At 34.1% G+C, this 21,463-nt stretch overlaps 2 protein-coding genes across 3 annotated transcripts in view; one reads left to right on the top strand and one right to left on the bottom strand.

Annotated features, from left to right (window-relative positions):
• LOC132543993 (CCR4-NOT transcription complex subunit 6-like) overlaps positions 1-8,114 on the bottom strand; it is a 47,536-nt gene extending 39,422 nt beyond the window's left edge. Inside the window, exons 1-5 of one of the 2 annotated variants that reach the window (XM_060207550.1) lie at positions 8,032-8,114; positions 5,642-5,776; positions 4,761-5,024; positions 3,732-3,830; positions 2,960-2,974 (exon numbers count right to left, since the gene is read on the bottom strand). In XM_060207550.1, the coding sequence (XP_060063533.1) occupies positions 2,960-2,974; positions 3,732-3,830; positions 4,761-5,024; positions 5,642-5,765 (502 nt within the window). In that variant the 5' untranslated portion in view covers positions 5,766-5,776; positions 8,032-8,114. The remainder of the gene's footprint in view (positions 1-2,959; positions 2,975-3,731; positions 3,831-4,760; positions 5,025-5,641; positions 5,777-8,031) is intronic. The other variant, XM_060207551.1, reaches the window with a different exon arrangement.
• Positions 8,115-8,336: 222 nt separating this feature from the next.
• On the top strand, positions 8,337-21,060 carry LOC132543901 (large ribosomal subunit protein uL1-like). The gene is made up of 9 exons (XM_060207446.1): positions 8,337-8,367; positions 9,922-10,060; positions 10,932-11,160; positions 12,248-12,334; positions 14,041-14,112; positions 16,005-16,125; positions 18,643-18,758; positions 19,654-19,738; positions 20,875-21,060. Exons 1-9 carry the CDS (start codon positions 8,337-8,339, stop codon positions 20,976-20,978), a joined length of 984 nt encoding a protein of 327 aa, XP_060063429.1. The 3' UTR covers positions 20,979-21,060.
• Positions 21,061-21,463: the final 403 nt, after the last annotated feature.

Consider the following 21,463-nt stretch of genomic DNA (forward strand, 5'->3'; position numbering starts at 1 on the left):
ACAACATTTCATTGTCAAAAGATGGATGCCTGTCAGCTATCATAGTTTTTTCCTGTTCAGTTCCAAAATCAAAGAGACACAACTAGGGACCAATATGACCCTTACATATGAAATCGGAGAAAGATCCATCCAAAAATTAAGAGTGAATAGTCCAACATCTGATAATGGTGGGCTATAAATATATAACAACAAACTTTGAAAAAAAGTTCAATCTATCTTATTAACCCTGACTATAAATGATTTTGTTCACTGTGTAACATCATAGTGTTAACAACTTTTCTCAACAGTTTATATTTCTAAATCAGTCATTTCATTCAAAATTGCATCTAGGGTGGTACAGAATACACCAGGATTCCTTTCTTTGCACTGTACTATTTTCAGTAGTTGCCCCCTTAATGTCTCCGAAAGGTTTAATGTATTAGGATGGTTCTGTAGATAGTGACCATTGTACAAACAATAACTTCCATATTGACAGTTACACACAAAAGGTGGACACTGATATCCAAACCTATAAATTTGGTAATTATCATCAAAGTAATTGACTGAACAGTAAACAGTTGGCTGAGGTCAGGAAAAGGACATTAATATTCTTGTGTTCAGCAAATTGCAGTCATATCATTCAAATACCTATATATCTATGTACCCAACCTATACATTTATTCAGGTAGGGAACTTCATTAAGTGTGACTATAATCTTAATGGGCAAGGTAAGGTACTTGAACATCCATCTGGTAGAGAGAGTTAAGTTTTTAAGGTACTTGGACATCCATCTGGACAAGCAAAGGTCAGCTCTTAGGGTACCTGGACATCCATCTGGGAGGGGAAAGGTCAGTTCTTATGGTATCTGGTCAACCACCAGGAAGTCGGGAAGGGGAAAGATCAGCTGTTGGGGTACCTGGACATCCAGGTGGGAAAAGGTTAGTTCTCATATGACCTGGACATCCATGCGAGTGGGGAAAAGTGAGTTCACAGGACACCTTGACAATTATATGGGTGGGGAAAGGCTTATTCACAAAGTACCAGGGATTCTCTCTGGGTGGGGAAAGGGGAGTTCAAAGGATACATGGATACTTATATGGACAAAAAAAATGAGTTCACAGAGTATCTAGACTTTCATGTTGGTGGGAAGTGAGTCCAGAGAACACATGGACATCTATGTGGCAGAGAAGCAAGTTTGCAGGGTACCTGGATATCCATGTGGCCAGGGAAACCAAGTTTAAAGGGCACTTGGACATCAATCTGGGCAGGCCTTCAGCAAGGCCTAGTACATAGGCTACTTAAACATCTATGTGACTGGGGAAAATGAGTTCATAGGCTATAGTTCAACTTTATCAATACTCCATATTTATATAGGAAGTTCATTTGGCAGGCAAGAGTAGACATAAGTATATTCTAAACATGCATTTTGGACTTCCTCCTGGACAAGGAATGGGTGCCTACAAAGTGTGGTTAAGATCATCGAATTTGACAAAGAAAGATTATAGATAAAATACAACTAAGTATTAGTAAGGAAGTAAATACACTGAAATTTACTAGTACAATTATGGTTAGCAATCTTTAAGAAATCAGAATGTTAACCAAGAAAGACAAGTGAGATTGTAACAGATGACGACAATCAGGAAGAACATGTGAATGAGAAGGAAGTCCATGCTGATGAGAACAATTGATCACATTGTTATCTGAGACAGACACTTGGATATTCATACAGGAGGGCTCCTATATGTATGAAGACCAAAAGAGGACCAGCTCAATAATCGGGTTGTAGGTGTAAGGACAAATTATAGAATATCTATAAGATGCACACACAAAGAGATGACCAGAAATCCAAAAAGTGAGATATCAGGGTCTACATTAGTTCTTCAGATGAGAAAACAGAAACTTAATGTATCAGTCAGGAAAATCAACAAATCAATTTGAAATAGAACTTCAAGACTATTGTGCTATTTAATATTGGCAGTAACAGCAAAACAAACAGAAAGTTAATAAATGATGAGCCAATATGTCAGGTCAACCAACAAATCCTACTTTAAGCTACATTATTATGGAAAGTCAATAATAGACGAGATGACAAGACAACCTACAAGTTCCTACTGGTAGGATAACATAATTAAAAGTTAATAGTAGACCTTATTGTCAGGACAACTTACACATTCTTACTAGCAGAATAGTTGAATCGAAAGTCAATAGTGGGCCTTGTTATCATGTTCCTACTGGTAGAGACAGGGGTATAAGTAGTTCATATTTATGTAAATGATTTTTTAAGGATAACAAGTAAGTTCATTTGGGCAAAAAAAAAAAAAGTTTCATAATTTTTCTTAAGCAAGTACATAAGAACAGGTATAGTTATCAATAAAGAAGATTGTTTCTGCTGGAACATAAGGAAAATCGGTGCAAAAGTTTATAAAGGCTGGCAAACCCAGGCAATGAGAAAGTCCATATTTATGGGTGGGGACTGAAGGAGTAACAGCATGCCAATTTATGGATTGGGACTATAGGAGTACCAGGCGTGACAGCATGTATATATGGGTGGGGACTGTAGGAGTAACAGCATGCCCATATATGATTGGGGAGTCCTGGGGTACCAGGAGAGACGGTATATCCATATAGGTGGGGATTGTAGGAGTACCAGAAGTGTCCACATGGGTAGGGACAGTAGGAGTAATAGCATACCCATAGGAAGTATATACTGCTGGGAACCTCTGAACAACCAGAAAGTTGACCATATGGGTTGATGAGGAGGACGGTTTGGGACCTCTGTCAACTAGCATGTCCAAATGGGAGAAAATCTTACCATAAATAGACCCAACCATGAATATGAAGTCCATTTGGATGAACCTCAACCATGACCAGCAAGTCGATATGATTTGGGACATATATTTACTGGGATATGACTTGGGCCACTTGGGGCTAAAGGACTATTTACTAAATTGACAGTTATGAAAAGATGTTGGATACTTACAGTTTGAGCCAGTGACTGGAAGGAACATGGAAGGAAGAAAAATGATGATGTCATGAAGATGTTAAGGGCCAGGAAAAATATTACAGGCATAAAAACAATTCATATAATATACGATCTTTTTAGTAAAAAGGTAAAGATAATAATACAAAATAATGAGAAAGCTTTAAACACCTACACTGCCTGTATATAAATATATGTACATACTTTCTTTTGAAATATATTGCATCAAAACATAAAATATGCTTGATAAATAAAGTTTTATTGGGACAGATCAAAAAGAAATTTGTGCTCTTTTTAACCAAATGAATTATATACCCTATCAACACTGTAAAGGTTATTTCCAATGGCTTCAAGCTTAAGTTTTTGCTGTTTTTCTGGAGTGCAGCCAAATCTTGAAAAAATAATCATGATAAAAGAAAAAAGAAAAAAAATCTCCCCCCCTCCTTAAATCCTTTAAAACAGCAAAAATTCAAAATACGGCAATAGAAACAACCTTTACAATTCATTATATATGTTGCCTATTAATTTTATGCGCAAACATGCTCAACAATGATTTTTTGCTAATACAAAGAAAATATAAAATCACTGCATAGACTTGGCTAGCTCCATTACAGATGTGATAGGCACATGCAGGATTTGCTTGTAACTTATAAACACAAAACAAATTCTGATGGAAATTGAAAGTATTTGTAGGAGAATGCATTACAAGCTTTGTGAACACTGGAGGCCACACACTTACTATTGCCTGACAGAAATAAGTATTAATACTTACCTACAAGATGATCCAACATGTAACTAAGCAATTTCTGAGTTCCATTTGGGGAGTTGTATAGATTCATTATTTCTTGTGACAAGGGATTGCCTTTTAAACCTAAATAAATAAACAGAAACTAGAAATGTTTGTGCAAAACTGATTTAGCCATAGCCACTGTTAATGAAAGCATTAACAAAAAAAATGTCATTAGAATAGTTTTTTAACTAAATTTTCAACTGGATATATTTGGATGGAAAAAAACTAATGAAATTAAATATTTTACTTGCAGAATGGGTCAAAAATATGGCAAAATGGATTTTTAAAAAAAGTATGTAACAGATTGTTAGATAAAGAATGTTGTAATAAGCATAAGAAATTTACAATCCAATGGGACATATGCTCTTCAGGTCTGATAGGTACCAATAAATATTCTGAGAGTTTCCATTTATTTTTCAAAGTTCTGTTTTCTGGATCACATTGAAATTGGCTATAAAAGATTGTCATACTGTCATATACAACAGCAGTTCTATTGTTATATATATAATCTTATATGACTTTCCATTTTATATGCAATTTATGAAAAGAAACTAAGAATTTCTTATTTCAAAGAGTCTCTGGTTAACTAAACCAAAAAAAATTGAGACAAAATTTCATACCTAGTAAACCACATATGAAACCGAGACAAACTTAATATACTTTTTATTACTTCGTCATTTATCTTAGCATTTATAGTATAAAATGTTCTTATCCATGTCAAACTTCTGATTTCTAAGTGATGTCTCTGTGTAATCTGTGAGGATGTCATGTCATTTCATTACCTAAACCTGATGTCATAAAAAGCCATATTTCCCCGATACATGGGTTTATATGTTTTGATTCTGTCAAACATTGAGAGCACATACCTATGGCTATCAAATGTTTTAAAGCAATCAATGAAAATTAATTTGAAAGGACATGTACAATTTGATGATTATTCCAATAATCAATGGAAGTATTACTTTGAGCAGTGACATGGACACTTCAGACTTTCAACATGCAATTCCTTACCTAATGTCTGAAGATTGAAAAGTTTTCCAAGTTCATAAGGAAGAACTCTCAAACAATTGTGATTGAGTAGTAGTTCTCGCAAATGAGCAAGGTCGCCAAGCTCAGAGGGCAAGCTTCGAAGCTTATTGGACGAAAGGTCAAGATAGGTGAGCTGCGTTAGTTTGTTTATATCGGGAGGGATTCTGGACAAGTTGTTGGCGTTGAGATATAGAGATGTTAAATGCTGCAAGTTCCATAAGTCAGGTGCCAAATTTCTTACAGCACCTGAAAAAGAAGGCATTCACCCTGTAATCCATGTACACTTCAAGTCCCTGTAATATATGTATAGACAAATAGATATGTTTATTTCGTCCATAAAATTACATAGATTATATATATATATACATACATATATAGTGTTTCATATTGAATTTCAGAAGAATGATTACTGTCATATGCAATAACAGTAATTTGAGGTGTTACTTCCCTTTCTTTAACACTATTACAAGTACTTACAAAAAGGAAATATATGCTTCCTTGTATATTCTAGATAGCAGATGCAACAAGAAAGATATTTAACTCAATTTATGCAAGTTAACAACAGTCATGACATTTAAATCGAGACAGAAAAAAAAGAATCTTCCTTGAACAAAGCCTGATTGTACATGTAATTTTATAGGATGGAACCTGTAACAAACTGTGTTGTCAATAAAAGCCAGTTGCCAGTAAAAGTAGCCTAACTCTGAACCAGTTTTATTTGTGAAAATTATGTCAAATGATACTTTAACAAATTGTTATTTAGCTATTTAGTTAGCTATGTTTTAATGGCCAACCACTTGTTTCAAATTTAATTGAGAACACTGCTGTGAGTCATCTTACCTACTGATCAATCCACCACATACCTGTTATTTCCAACTCATACCATGACGACTTTTTGCCTGCTGCTAGGTCTTCAGCTGACATAAAGGTGTGAGCACGTCTGGGATTAGGTGAAGCATATTTCTCATACTTGTTATCTTTCGGCATGATGAAAAGTTCTGTTAAAGGAAGAAAGGGTAAAATAAAGTTCACTATCACATTTTAAGTAAATATTGTGAACTATATATCCATGTATGTTGAGCACCGTTCCAGTTTATCAGGTGCTGATCCTTATTCTTGATTCTGGTTATCAGCATGTATGTGGCAAACCTATTTACGCTTTCAAATCTGTAATACTCCATATCTGATAAACAGAAAATGCATTTAACTATATCTACAATACATTAAGTATTTAATTGTTAAAGTGTTAAAATATCTCTCCTCTCCAGTCCCTCTACTGCCCATTTTAATGACCAAAAACAACTTAACTTAAATATCTCGCTTCTCCAAGTTAAGGTATGCCTCTTAAAAATGAAACTTAATACTTCTGTACAGTCCATGAAAATTCTGACACATTTCTCTGGAGTTGATGGTGATATATAATAATCAGTGGTCTTTTATTGGTTAACCTTATACATTGTTAAAGCTTTACATTTTAAACAAGAGAACCATTTTTGTATCACTGTATACACTGTAACCATTTTAGAATTATTGAATGCACTGTAACCATTTTAATATCATTGTATAATGTAACCATTTTTGTATTGCAGGAGTTTGTTACCTACATGATACCTACTTTCATTTTACTATAACGAGATTGATGTTAATCCAAAATTATATTGTAGGCTTAGCCTGAAGTGTGACAGTACTCTCATAGACTTAGCTCGTTGTCCTGTTCTGTTCATTATATAATACGTGTATATAAAATAAACGATTCAGATATAAATTATATTATAACCTTAGACAATGAGTAACCAATCCCTGCTACATTAGGACAATAATTTTGACTGTTCCTCATGTACCAATGATACAAATATAAATCATTATTCAACACAATTGGCATCCATATATAAATATACATCAAACATATTGTGATCAGGTATTTATATAACTTTTACTCTACAGAATTGACACCAGAATGGTGAGTTACATATTATACACCAACAGATCTCAGTGCAAAAGGCAATGACCAGAGGTCATAAATCAAGGTTTGATGGCTAGAATATCAATACTCCAGCATCAATCTCTTTGTAAAATGGACATCGTCACATTTGGTTTAGTCCACATTTAAAAATCTAGTAACTATAATTTGATATTGAGTTATTTTGGCTATTGAGTTGAAACTGAACATTTCTTAATCTAGTTTGTTGTCAGTACTTTTAACATTATATAATCAATTATTTGGGCAAATTTCTTTTAATTGCAAATTAAATATGTTTTTTAATTTGCAGAAAGTACATGAAAGGTTGTACATTTGGTATTTTGTATCGTGTATCTAACGATATTTAGAATTTTCAGGGACATAAAATAGGTGACACTTTCACATGACACCTAGCACTATTCATCAATGACGATGAGTTATCTTGTATATATCTATGACAAATCCATATGTAATGATATTTGTGATTTTAAACCAGATAGTTTTTAATAAGAAGCATAGAAAACAGCTAGACACATATACAGAATAAGTATATACAGTAAAATATCTCTTAATCATTGTTTTGGGTATAGTGGTACATAAGGAAGCGTTACCTTCACAGAATCTTATTGTAAAAATATGAAAGAAAATTGACTATTTTTTCTCATTTCCCCATGTATAGATCAGGATCTGTGCATCGAAAATGGTTTTTATAGATGTAAAAAATATTCATGACATCACACAACATGGAAGCAACACAAATATTTTCAATTATACTCTACCGGTATAAATACTCATTTGTTTTAAATGATATTGCTTTTTGAATTATTAGATGTATAACAATTCAATAATGCTAGGTGACCCAATAAAATTACAGCTAAGCCCCAAAATGAAAGTGCCAACATGATTTATCTAAGATATGGTTGCAACATCCACTCAGCACTGTTAAATATTTTAACCCAATTATTTCATGAACAAAATAACTCGCGAAAAAAATCATGCGATGGCAACGTTTAACTTGCGATCATGTATCGCAAAAACACTCATAAATGAGCCACTTTTATATAACATACTTGCTTGTGTGGTTTTATTAGGTTATTCTTAATATACTTAACTCTTTTATCAACATTAGAGTTACTTTCTCTATGTGAGCACTGTTTTGATTCATGCAATACTTAACAGCTGATGTTTTAAGAGGCGATATAACTTCTTTAATACCAACTAGCTGTTAATACAGTGTCATTGCATCATGAAAATAAATAAAGCAAAGCATATGCAACATCTTCAGTGGAGTACCTTCATCGATAGCTTTCCGCAAACAGCTAAATAGCCCTCTTGCCTCTTTGACAGGTTTTCAAAGTCTGCCAAAAGAAAATCAACATGGCGTCCAACACCGAGTGTATATGAAACAGTTGATTTGATTGGCTATATGAAAATTTATTTTTTTCTGAATTTATTTATTACTGTTATATTTCTATATGTTATTAGAACGAACATGTTAGTTATAAAATATAGTTATTCATTTTTAAATGAAATGCATAACCAAAATGTTTTACTAATTCAGACCAACTCGTGAATTAACGTAACGCACCATTTCCAACATGGCGGCGCCTATGCGTAAACATGGGGCAGGTACTTGTCAAAACAAAAAAACATTGATTATGCCTATACCACGCATCTTATCATAAATCTCACTATGATATGTTGCAAGTGTCGTTGATTGAATGATACTTGTAAAAAATGTCATGCAGCTTTGCCCCAATTAACTGATTACACAAGTTAAATTCTACATATTTCTTAAGTAAATTTCAAGGACTCCTTTGCATGAAAATGTATTAAATTTGTTAGTAGAATCTTGACGAATAAAGAAGTCGTCCGTAAAAATTTTCGATGACAACAGGCGTCATTGGTTACGCTTGAATTCATAAACTGGCTGAATACTTATGAAAATTCGGTTGCAGAGTAAGGTCATTTTTATCAGATCGGAATGGAGGGGGGAGGGGTGTAGTTTTTGCTTATGAGTTATCAATAAGATACTAAAATTAAAATTCAGGATCATTTCAAATAGAAACATAAAGTTCTTTTAACAAATTGCAACCGGAAAGGGTGTCATCCTTTTACCATGACACGGTCAATAAGACACTACATTTGCATAAGGAATATTAATTTCTGTTGTCTAGCTTTGTGCTAAAATGACAATTTATATCATTGACTTTTTTCTCCATTGACTACAGTGTATAGCTATTGAGGACATTTAGTGCAAGTATCATATGTGAGCGTGAATTTACCTATTTAAGCCATATTATAAGCATTGGAGGTGGATGAGATTGTTAAAAAAAGGAAGACAAATGAGTTACACCTTTTTTTGTTCAAAAGGTTAACATTGCATTTGTTATTGGACCATGTCAATAATACAACATCTTTTTTTGTTGTTGAAATGTTTAAAAGAACATTTTGTGTTTCTATGTCACATGTCCCTGCATTTGAATAACATATTGATTATTCATAGCAGTAACTACCCTTCAAATGCAGGACTATTGCCTGTATGTGGAGTGGTGCCAAACCTGTAACAGAGGATATTTATTCTATAAACTCTATCACATTGGTGTAAGAGAAGTCATGAAATGTGTTTAAAAAAAAAAAACCAAACGGAAAGTGGCATGTTGAAAATAAGACTTAAAACATGTACACGTTAATAAACCACATTTGCAAACAAAAATATTGATATATGGTCTAATATGTCTGTGTTTGTATGACATATTGTGTGTCGCCTGAAGATAGTCAATACACAGCTTCAAAAAAGTTTGCAAAAATTATCTGCCATTATTTGTCTTTTTGATTCTTTTATGTTTACATATTTACATAATGGGCTTAATTTTACAATGTGTTTGTATATGTACTGTTTAGTAATATTTGCAATGGATTTGATTTTGCTATATTTATGGTCATTAAAGATAGTGTGAAATGAAATAAGCGACAAATATTTAACATCAATAAAAGTATAAGGAAATCTGTGTTATATGACTGTATATATGTATACCTATGAATAGACATAATGCAAACTTTTATGAGTATTAGTTTCAAGCAATTAAACAATTATACAGTATCCTGTTTGATGTTATTTCAAGCATATGATGTATAAATAACTAATGTAGACTTGTGACAGATATTATTTGTATGTTGCAGTGTTACGCAGACTGTATGTAGCACTAACTCAGGCCTTGAGCCTGGAAAGCCGGGCAACCACAGGGGTCTTTCACTGCCAAATAAGAAATGCTAGCACCAAAAAAAAGGACAAAGAGAAGACCAAGAAAGCCAAGAAAAGGTATCTCTTTATTACAGTATAAATGTAGTTATCTTAGCTTATGACAGAACCTTTTTAGACATGATGGCTTCATATTGATTGTCTGCACATTAAGAACAAGTATTTCTTATCAAAATTCTAATAGTAAGGGTTGTTAGCTATGTTAGAGTTGGATGTGGTCAATAACTCCCTATACTTCAATAAGATGTTTTTTTTTTCTACCAAATGTCAAAATGTCTGCCCCAACTTGGCCAGATGTTCTCAAATCCTTTTTACAAGAATCAAACCAAATCAAATATAAATAAACAGACAAGAAAAATCTCTAGTAAGAGAAATTTCCGAAGAACCAATATCCTGCTAATTTCATAAGTATGTAGTTTCATCTTCTAGGCTTCAGGAGGATATCTAGTGGTATACTGAGGTCTCTGAAAAGTAGTAAATAGTTCAAAAATAAGAGAAGGGCATCAACTTCTGAAGCCAGGTATGTCAATACTGTAATCTGCTGTCTTCTGCTGGTTGTCAACAGTAGAATACAGAATTGGCATACTAAGCTTCAGGAGTTGGTGCTTAATCAAATGTAGTTAATGCTTGTGTCAATCAGAAAAGGAAAACAAATGGATGACAGTATTGATCTCTAATTAATGGAGATATAAAGTATTTTACATTGTCATTATGATTAGATACAAAGAGACATTGAGAGGGTTATTGAAAATCAAATTTGAATTGTAAAATGTTGTAAAAGTCACCAAGCTGTTGTAATTTGGATGAGGATATCAAATATGCAGAAATTACATATGTATCATTAGGTTATAGACTTTTTTTCAATATTTATATCATCTTTTGAATCCGAAGTTATTGGTTAGTTTAAGTGTAACTCGTTTATACTTCACAGAATTTTCACAGCTCCTGAGATGGAGTATATTACCAGTCCATTGCTGAGCACACACCTTGGAAAGGTGCCCACTGATAATGTATGGTTCATGTCCGATTACCCAGAACCCTATTTCACATTAGAGGAAGCTCTTCAGAGACATCAACTGATGGCACAACCCAGCATTTATAACTATTCAGATAGCTACGTGTACGCTAACGTTGCTCTCAACAGCTGGACAAAACGAGAGGTATTAATTCGTTCTTCTGTGATACATTATAGATCATTATACAAATAGCTATAACACAAATAGGTATGTGTCCCTATATATTTCTCAGGATGGAATCGCTCCGTCCATATTTCTGGTATTCATCATTTTTAATGACATATTTAAAATAATATATATTTATCCAAAGCATAACACAAAAAAACTATAAGATTTATCAACATAAAACTTCTTAGGTAGATAGATCTTAACAAAAAGAGATGTAGTACACTTTAAATGCTGATAACCAGAATTCTGTAGTGGTAACTAAGTTCTATGATAACCAGAATTCTGTAGTGGTAACTAAGTTCTATGATAACCAGAATTCTGTAGTGGTAACTAAGTTCTATGATAACCAGAATTCTGTAGTGGTAACTAAGTTCTATGATAACCAGAATTCTGTAGTGGTAACTAAGTTCTATGATAACCAGAATTCTGTAGTGGTAACTAAGTTCTATGATAACCAGAATTCTGTAGTGGTAACTAAGTTCTATGATAACCAGAATTCTGTAGTGGTAACTAAGTTCTATGATAACCAGAATTCTGTAGTGGTAACTAAGTTCTCTGATAACCAGAATTATGTAGTGGTAACTAAGTTCTATGATAACCAGAATTCTGTAGTGGTAACTAAGTTCTATGATAACCAGAATTCTGTAGTGGTAACTAAGTTCTATGATAACCAGAATTCTGTAGTGGTAACTAAGTTCTATGATAACCAGAATTCTGTAGTGGTAACTAAGTTCTATGATAACCAGAATTCTGTAGTGGTAACTAAGTTCTATGATAACCAGAATTCTATAGTGGTAACTAAGTTCTATGATAACCAGAATTCTGTAGTGGTAACTAAGTTCTATGATAACCAGAATTTTGTAGTGGTAACTAAGTTCTATGATAACCAGAATTCTGTAGTGGTTTCCATTTCCTGTTAGATTTATGAAAGTCATTATTTTCATTTTACCTTGCCAGAATATTAAATCAGTAAAATAAAAAATTTTTATTTCTCATGTCATAAATCTTGTATGAGTAAAATGTCTCGTAAAATTCTCTATATCTGTAGCATATTGTTTTACAGGGGTTCTTTATATCAATGTATAAGTCAGCAATGGTCCCTCATCCTTTTGATCCACCTGTGAAAGTAAGATGTGCTGTTTTGACAAAGGTTTGTATCATAACTGATAGAGTATGCAGGAAATTACACTCTCAGAAAGTATACAGCAAATTACACTCTCATAGAGTATGCAACAAATTAAACTCACAAATTTTATAGTGAAATACACTCTCACAAAGCAGAGCATGTTATTCTCTTAGAAAACATACAGCAAATACCACTCTCACAAAATATATGTAAATTTTACTCTCACAAAATGTATGTAAATTTTACTCTCAATAAGTAAACAGAAAATTTCACTTTCAGAAAATACACAATGCAGTTACACCATTACAATGTATACAGCAGATTACACTCACAAGGTCTAAATTTATTACAAACCACACTTTCACATAGTACATAGCAAATTATGCTCTCAAAAAATACTCAGAAAAGTTATACTCTCACAAAATGGTCATCTGCTTTATTGCACATAAGTTCAGCTGGAACTGCACAGGAGTTTGTATAATTTGCGTTGCCTTGTCTATTTTTGGATGATTTTCAACATTTACTTTAAAAAATATATATTTTTACCCAAATCACTATGGATGAGATGCGATAGGCCTCCCAGATTATGTTCATTGCGGTAACCACCAACTACTTCAAAGAGACCACTCCTCAAATTGACCCTGGCTGTTGATGGGCAATAAACCCAGCAAAAACCAAATAACTCTTTTATGATATAATATCTGTTGATTTGATAAAAGTCATTTTAACACGATGCTATGATATAATATCTGTTGATTTGATAAAAGTCGTTTTAACACGATGCTATGATATAATATCTGTTGATTTGATAAAAGTCATTTTAACACGATGCTGACTTGGTCAGCAACTTAAGAAGTGCATGATCATTTTGCTTGTAACACCTCTATATCTCAAATTTCTCTGGTATTTTGAACATGATTTATTCTTAGTTATTCTGAAGATTTGGTGATAGTTTATTTCCAGCTCTGTCAACGAGAGAGCAGAAATCTAATAGTGGAAGTTATATAACTCTAAGGTGTTTTTTCTCTTGTCTTCAATTTACATTGAGGTATAAGCTTGTACAGTTTTAATTGCTTGTACATGTATATCTACTCCATTTTAGTACAATTAAAAGTTTTCTGTGTTTTGCAGCAAAAGGATAATGTAGTGAAGGCTTTTTGGAGCTAAATATTCAACATTTACTTTAGCCCAAAAATATATATTATTACCCAAATCACTACTTAGGATGAGAACACAGGCCTCCCAGATGATATATTGCGGTAACCACCAACTACTAGAAAGAGACCACTCCTCAAATATATGGCTGTTGATGGGCAATAAACCCAGCAAAAACCAAATAACTCTTTTATGATATAATATCTGTTGATTTGATAAAAGTCATTTTAACACGATGCTATGATATAATATCTGTTGATTTGATAAAAGTCATTTTAACACGATGCTGACTTGGTCAGCAACTTAAGAAGTGCATGATCATTTTGCTTGTAACACCTCTATATCTCAAATTTCTCTAGTATTTTGAACATGATTTATTCTTAGTTATTCTGAAGATTTGGTGATAGTTTATTTCCAGCTCTGTCACGAGAGAGCAGACAATCTAATAGCCCAGGTAAATATATATATAACCCAAGGTGGCTCTCCAGCCCTTCAATTTACATTAGTATAAGTTTGCCCAGTTTTAAATATATATGTTATAACCCATTTTAGTACTCTAAAAGCCCTGTGTGCAGCAAAAGGATAATGTAGTGAAGGCTTTACAGTCTGGAGCTAAATATGCAGGAGGAACAGACCTTCTAGCCCAGGTAAATATATATGTTATAACCCAATAGGCTCTCCAGCCCTGTCTTAGGTTTACCTAGAACACAGATCTTCAAGCCCAGGTAAATATATATGTTATAACCCAATAGGCTCTCCAGCCCTGTCACAGGTGTACCTAGAACACAGACCTTCTAGCCCAGGTAAATATATATGTTATAACCCAATAGGCTCTCCAGCCCTGTCACAGGTGTACCTAGAACACAGACCTTCTAGCCCAGGTAAATATATATGTTATAACCCAATAGACTCTCCAGCCCTGTCACAGGTGTACCTAGAACACAGACCTTCTAGCCCAGGTAAATATATATGTTATAACCCAATAGGCTCTCCAGCCCTGTCACAGGTGTACCTAGAACACAGACCTTCTAGCCCAGGTAAATATATATGTTATAACCCAATAGGCTCTCCAGCCCTGTCACAGGTGTACCTAGAACACAGACCTTCTAGCCCAGGTAAATATATATGTTATAACCCAATAGACTCTCCAGCCCTGTCACAGGTGTACCTAGAACACAGACCTTCTAGCCCAGGTAAATATATATGTTATAACCCAATAGGCTCTCCAGCCCTGTCACAGGTGTACCTAGAACACAGACCTTCTAGCCCAGGTAAATATATATGTTATAACCCAATAGGCTCTCCAGCCCTGTCACAGGTGTACCTAGAACACAGACCTTCTAGCCCAGGTAAATATATATGTTATAACCCAATAGGCTCTCCAGCCCTGTCACAGGTGTACCTAGAACACAGACCTTCTAGCCCAGGTAAATATATATGTTATAACCCAATAGGCTCTCCAGCCCTGTCACAGGTGTACCTAGAACACAGACCTTCTAGCCCAGGTAAATATATATGTTATAACCCAATAGGCTCTCCAGCCCTGTCACAGGTGTACCTAGAACACAGACCTTCTAGCCCAGGTAAATATATATGTTATAACCCAATAGACTCTCCAGCCCTGTCACAGGTGTACCTAGAACACAGACCTTCTAGCCCAGGTAAATATATATGTTATAACCCAATAGACTCTCCAGCCCTGTCACAGGTGTACCTAGAACACAGACCTTCTAGCCCAGGTAAATATATATGTTATAACCCAATAGGCTCTCCAGCCCTGTCACAGGTGTACCTAGAACACAGACCTTCTAGCCCAGGTAAATATATATGTTATAACCCAATAGTCCTCTCCTAGAACCCTGTCAGCCCAGGTAAATATATATGTTATAACCTGATAGGAACACAGAACCCAGACCTTCTAGCCCAGGTAAATATATATGTTATAACCTGATAGGATGTCCTTACATGTACCTAGAACCAATACCTTCTAGCCCAGATAGATATATATGTTATAACCTGATAGGATGTCCTTACATGTACCTAGAACCCAGACCTTCTAGCCCAGATAGATATATATGTTATAACCTGATAGGATGTCCTTACATGTACCTAGAACACAGATCTTCTATCCCAGGTAAATATATATGTTATAACCTGATAGGATGTCCTTACATGTACCTAGAACCCAGACCTTTTAGCTTAGATAAATATATTTTCTTATTTTTGAGGTATCTCTGTTTTACAGATTGATATATTTGAAGAGTTGCTGTTAATCTGTACAAAGAGTATCCCAGATTTCTTTTGCCCTGGTATAAAAAATGTTCATTTTCACCCTAAAATACACGAACAAATATTTCAATTTGACATCAAACTTAAATCCAATTTATATTCTCATTCTAAAACTGTTTTTGTTTTCAGTAGATGTTATTACAATGTTACTACTGTAGATACATAATGTTAAATTGTTCTAGCAGGTCAAAGTATATCTGGGCATCAGTTCTGATGGTTAATTAGATAAGTTTTCATCTTTGTTTTTTAGATGCAGACAGATCAAGTATCAATTTATGAGTTGGATCATGTGATAGCAACTCCGGACATGATGAAGCAATTAAAATCTTTGCGCCCTCTATTCGGAGATTTATTTCCAAATGAAAAAAAAGGTATGAAGCAAGTTTAAAATAAAGCTGTTTGTTGCTCAATTATAATATACATGTAAATAAACTTTCACAGTTTTATTAATTCTTTATTTTGAAGTATCTTTGTTTTACAGTTTCACTAGCTCTTATTATTGAGGTTATTTTACAGTTTAAGCAGTTCTTATTTTTGTGTTTTCTCTGTTTTACAGTTTTGTTAAATTTTTTTTGAGGTATCGCTGTTTTCCTGCTTTAGTAATTCCTATTTTTGAGGTATCTCTGTTTCACTGTTTTAGTAATTTTTATCACAGCACTGTGATTGACTTATGTGTTAACATATTATGTATTGTACACTTAATGGAACACAGCTATTATTTTCTACCTTAGATTGACACTTTAAATTCCATACAAATATTTTTCTTCATTTTTCATAGCACTTTTATAATTTGTTTCATTACGTAGCTCATTACGAATTCAGATCTGAATTGGTAGGGTCTGGATTATTATGGCCAATTGTTGTTATAGGTGAGAGTTCAATATATGGCGAGTTCTTCATCATAAAGGGACTGTGATAGCTCAGTTGGTCAGAGCATTGGTGAGATTTCAATATATGGCGAGTTCTTCATCATAAAGGGACTGTGATAGCTCAGTTGGTCAGAGCATTGGTGAGATTTCAATATATGGCGAGTTCTTCATCATAAAGGGACTGTGATAGCTCAGTTGGTGAGAGCATTGGTGAGAGTTCAATATATGGCGAGTTCTTTATTATAAAGGGACTGTGATAGCTCAGTTGGTGAGAGCATTGGTGAGAGTTCAATATATGGCAAGTTCTTTATTATGAAGGGACTGTGATAGCTCAGTTGGTGAGAGCATTGGTGAGATTTCAATATATGGTGAGTTCTTTATTATAAAGGGACTGTGATAGCTCAGTTGGTGAGAGCATTGGTGAGATTTCAATATATGGCGAGTTCTTTATTATGAAGGGACTGTGATAGCTCAGTTGGTGAGAGCATTGGTGAGAGTTCAATATATGGCAAGTTCTTTATTATGAAGGGACTGTGATAGCTCAGTTGGTGAGAGCATTGGTGAGATTTCAATATATGGTGAGTTCTTTATTATAAAGGGACTGTGATAGCTCAGTTGGTGAGAGCATTGGTGAGATTTCAATATATGGCGAGTTCTTTATTATAAAGGGACTGTGATAGCTCAGTTGGTGAGAGCATTGGTGAGAGTTCAATATATGGCAAGTTCTTTATTATGAAGGGACTGTGATAGCTCAGTTGGTGAGAGCATTGGTGAGATTTCAATATATGGTGAGTTCTTTATTATAAAGGGACTGTGATAGCTCAGTTGGTGAGAGCATTGGTGAGATTTCAATATATGGCGAGTTCTTTATTATAAAGGGACTGTGATAGCTCAGTTGGTGAGAGCATTGGTGAGAGTTCAATATATGGCAAGTTCTTTATTATAAAGGGACTGTGATAGCTCAGTTGGTGAGAGCATTGGTGAGAGTTCAATATATGGCGAGTTCTTTATTATAAAGGGACTGTGATAGCTCAGTTGGTGAGAGCATTGGTGAGAGTTCAATATATGGCGAGTTCTTTATTATAAAGGGACTGTGATAGCTCAGTTGGTGAGAGCATTGGTGAGATTTCAATATATGGCGAGTTCTTTATTATAAAGGGACTGTGATAGCTCAGTTGGTGAGAGCATTGGTGGTAGGTAAACTCCGGTGAATATCTGAGGGTTTGGTTCTGTCCCTGATTACTTATGTTTCTCAGAAGGCTGAGGAAATGTCTGGTCCGTGCTTATGTGGTCATTTCCATGGGTAAGACTTCTCAGCCTTATTACTCTTGATGGCTTGTGACAGGCCTCTCGTATGTTGTTCATTGAGGAAGTCACCAGCTACAACAAGGAGACTCTGACCCTGGCTATTCATTGGAGCAATAAATCCAACAAATAAAACACTGTAAATACGAAAGACACTTGTTATAACTGATAGTTCAATATAAGGCTAATAGGTTCTTCACAATAAGCATTGGAATGAGGAAATCTTCTCATTTTTGCCAAACCTGGTAGTACATTATTAGCATTTTCAGTCATGCACTACAACCATGTTATACAGTGTATGTACTAAGTGTCACCATGTGCAATACCAATGTTGTAACATGTTCCACAATCATCTTGGTAATAAAAATTTTAAAGTTTAAATTGTCAGTTTTTTCATGAATATGAATCAGAGATGAAAAGTTCATAGTATCATAGTGTTTTCTATGTACCTTATTTGCTACAAAATTAACACCATCTACTTTTCAAAAAATTAAATGACATTAAAAAATTTCAAATTTTTTATATGTCATTGCTGAAAGGGTCATGAAACATGAAGTTATTGCCCTTGTTTGATAAATTCCATATTATATAGACTTATCATGAAGGTGAAATACTGGGTAGATATTAAGATTGTGTATTTTACAGGCACTCCATGTGTAGGCTCTCCATGAGTAGGCCTTCCATTTGCAATTTGTTTAACTTTCTCCCCTACAGGTAGTATGGGAGAAGACATTTCATCTATGTTAGAAAATTTCCTCGGTGGGATAATTATGAAATCACAGCCAACTAAGACAAAGGGACTTGCAAACATTCGATTTCCAATTGGAAAGGTAAGTTCCTAATTAAACACAATAATATCCTGTGAATTATGGCCGTAAAGTCTTATAAAGAATGATACAGGAAAATGTAATTTTTACGCAAGAATAAATTTTTTATCATCTTCAGTGTCAATATACTACCAGTATTTAAAATTTCTCTTTCTTTTAAAGAGAATAAAAAACATGTTGAACTAGTAATAGTTTTGGTTTTGAAATGAAAAATAAATTGTTTTTGAACTTCATTGTAAAAAATATAATGAGAATATGATTACTGACATGTACTTTCTTCAGTGTAAACTCCTTGAGCCTTCAGTTCTTTGTGTTAATTTGTTACATATCTATATGTACATAAATAAAACAATAGTATTAAGGTTCAGTCCTTAAATCTGAATCTTATTTGAAGTGTATGCTGACTACATGTGATCCACTAAATATGGTTTAAAATTACAAAGAGGCCCAGGATATTGATGTTGGGTATGTGGCATGCTGGAATGAATGACCTTCAAACTTCAAGGTTACAGTCAAATGTGTTAAAATCTTAAAACAATTTCTTCTTAACAACCAGGAAGCTGGGGGTAGTATTATTGGGACTGTATCATACTGGAATGAACGGCTACCAAATTTGTTCAAATGAATGACCTTGACCCACTTTCAAGATTACAAGGATCAAATGTGTTAAAAGTCTTAAAACATCTTAACTATTTATCTTCATGGCCTATCAAGGAGTTCATCATTATGGAATGTGCAAACACAATTAAATGACAAGTGAATATTGCAAGCCAATTAGGCCTTTTATTTTGCTATACATGTTATTGTTTGGAGCTATTTAAAATAAGCTACCACTAAGTACTGTTGACCTATGTAATGCAGTTTACTTGATATGATATTCGATGGATTATTTTTTCAGATAAATATGACACAAGCACAGTTAAGTGAAAATTTGGAGGCATTAAAACTGGAAGTACATAAGGCTCGCCCATCAAAGGTAACAGGTAAGTATTCTTCTATAGATCGTTAGAGTTGATCATTTTGTGATGATATCATGTACCATACAATGTACAAACTAAGCTATATTTTGAATCATGCTGTTTATTGAAATTAGTTAAAGTCTTTTTAGCTAACCATCATTACTTGATGTGCTTTTCAAGGGTCTTTTTTGTTCAAGGTCCATCCATCTTGTAAAACTTGTTGCGATAATAGACCTTCTTGAAACTTTATGGAAGTCATAATTAGCTCACCTACCCAAAGGTCAACTTAGGTTATGCCATCCATCTGGTGTTCACCTTTTCCTTTGAACAACTCCTTTTCAATAACCAAAACTTCAGGCTACTGATACTATGCCAGTATCATGCTGGCATAAAGGGCTAGACAGTTTGTTCAAATGGATAATGTTAACCAACTTTCAAGGTTAGATGTCAAATTTGTTAAAAACTTTAAATGACTTCTTCTCAAAAACCAAAAGACTATGGGTAATTATGTTGGACCTGTAGCATGCTGGATTTAAGGGCTACCAAGTTTGTTCAGATGATTGACCTTGACACACTTGCAAGGCCACAGGAGTAATTAAAATTTTGAAAACTTATTTTTAATAACCAAGAAGCCCAAGGTTATGATATTAGACCAGTTTTATGCTGATATAGGGCTACACACGTACATATGTTTAACCTTTACCACTTTCAGTGTCTCAGAGGTAAAATTTTCAGAGAAGTGAAAGCTTCCTTCTACAGTAACCAATAAATACAATTCATGAGGACTAGCACTATAGACTTTGAAATTTGCCAGAATTTAATTGATTGAACAAATAAACATGTATGTGATGCAGGCCTTTTTGGCCTCTTGCTATGATCTTGGTTATGTATCACTCATTTTGAGCTTGATAACATATGACCATTAGATTTTGAAGATTAAAAGTTTGTTACAGCTACTCCTCAAGAATTACTACGTTAGTGACTAGAAATGATCTTACCAGGTTACTGGGTATTCAAGAAATGTTGACAATAAGATCCCTCTGATATATCCTATATGTAGTCCAAAATTTACATTGTACATGTTTATCCATACCTTAGCATTTCCTCAACCCCATTTAGTTCCTTTTCATTTCTAAGAGACATTCTCTTTCATTCTCCAGGTAAGTACATTCTGCAGTTGGAGATAGAAGTGCCTCCGTCTCCATCGACATTCAAGCTGGATCCACAACTATACGACGTCAGTGAACCAATAAAGAAACAATGAGGAGAGACTATGATATTGCTCAGAACATGAGCTCTGTATTAAGTCATTGAGATGTTGCAAAATAAAGTGTTAATTATGTCCAGATTTAGTCAAGGAGTTATTTCTGTGTATCAGCCATTTTATGTAGAATATAGCTTTATCCATCTCTGGATGGAAGCGCAGAGGGGTCCTACTATTGGAGGAAGCTGGAATACCTTGCATTAAACACAGCATTTCCACTGCACCACCTGACACAGAGTGCAAAATACTAGTTGTGTCCAACATCCTTCACAATTTTGCTGGTATGATTCAGTTTTCAACTATTTATATGTGGAGGGGAAAATTCGAACACAAACTCTTGTAGGATCTGACATTAGTCATTAATATGTTTTTCTGTGTAGTTTTCCCTTTGTACATGGATTTTCTGTCTGTCTTGGTTTACAAATTTACTTTTAGTTCAACCTTACACAAACAAATGAAAATATGTACAAATTGAGAAAGCCAAT

This window comes from Ylistrum balloti, unplaced genomic scaffold, assembly GCF_031769215.1.
Source record: "Ylistrum balloti isolate Yb309-2 unplaced genomic scaffold, AGI_CSIRO_Ybal_v1 Utg369772, whole genome shotgun sequence".
NCBI classification, from domain to species: Eukaryota; Metazoa; Mollusca; class Bivalvia; order Pectinida; family Pectinidae; genus Ylistrum; species Ylistrum balloti.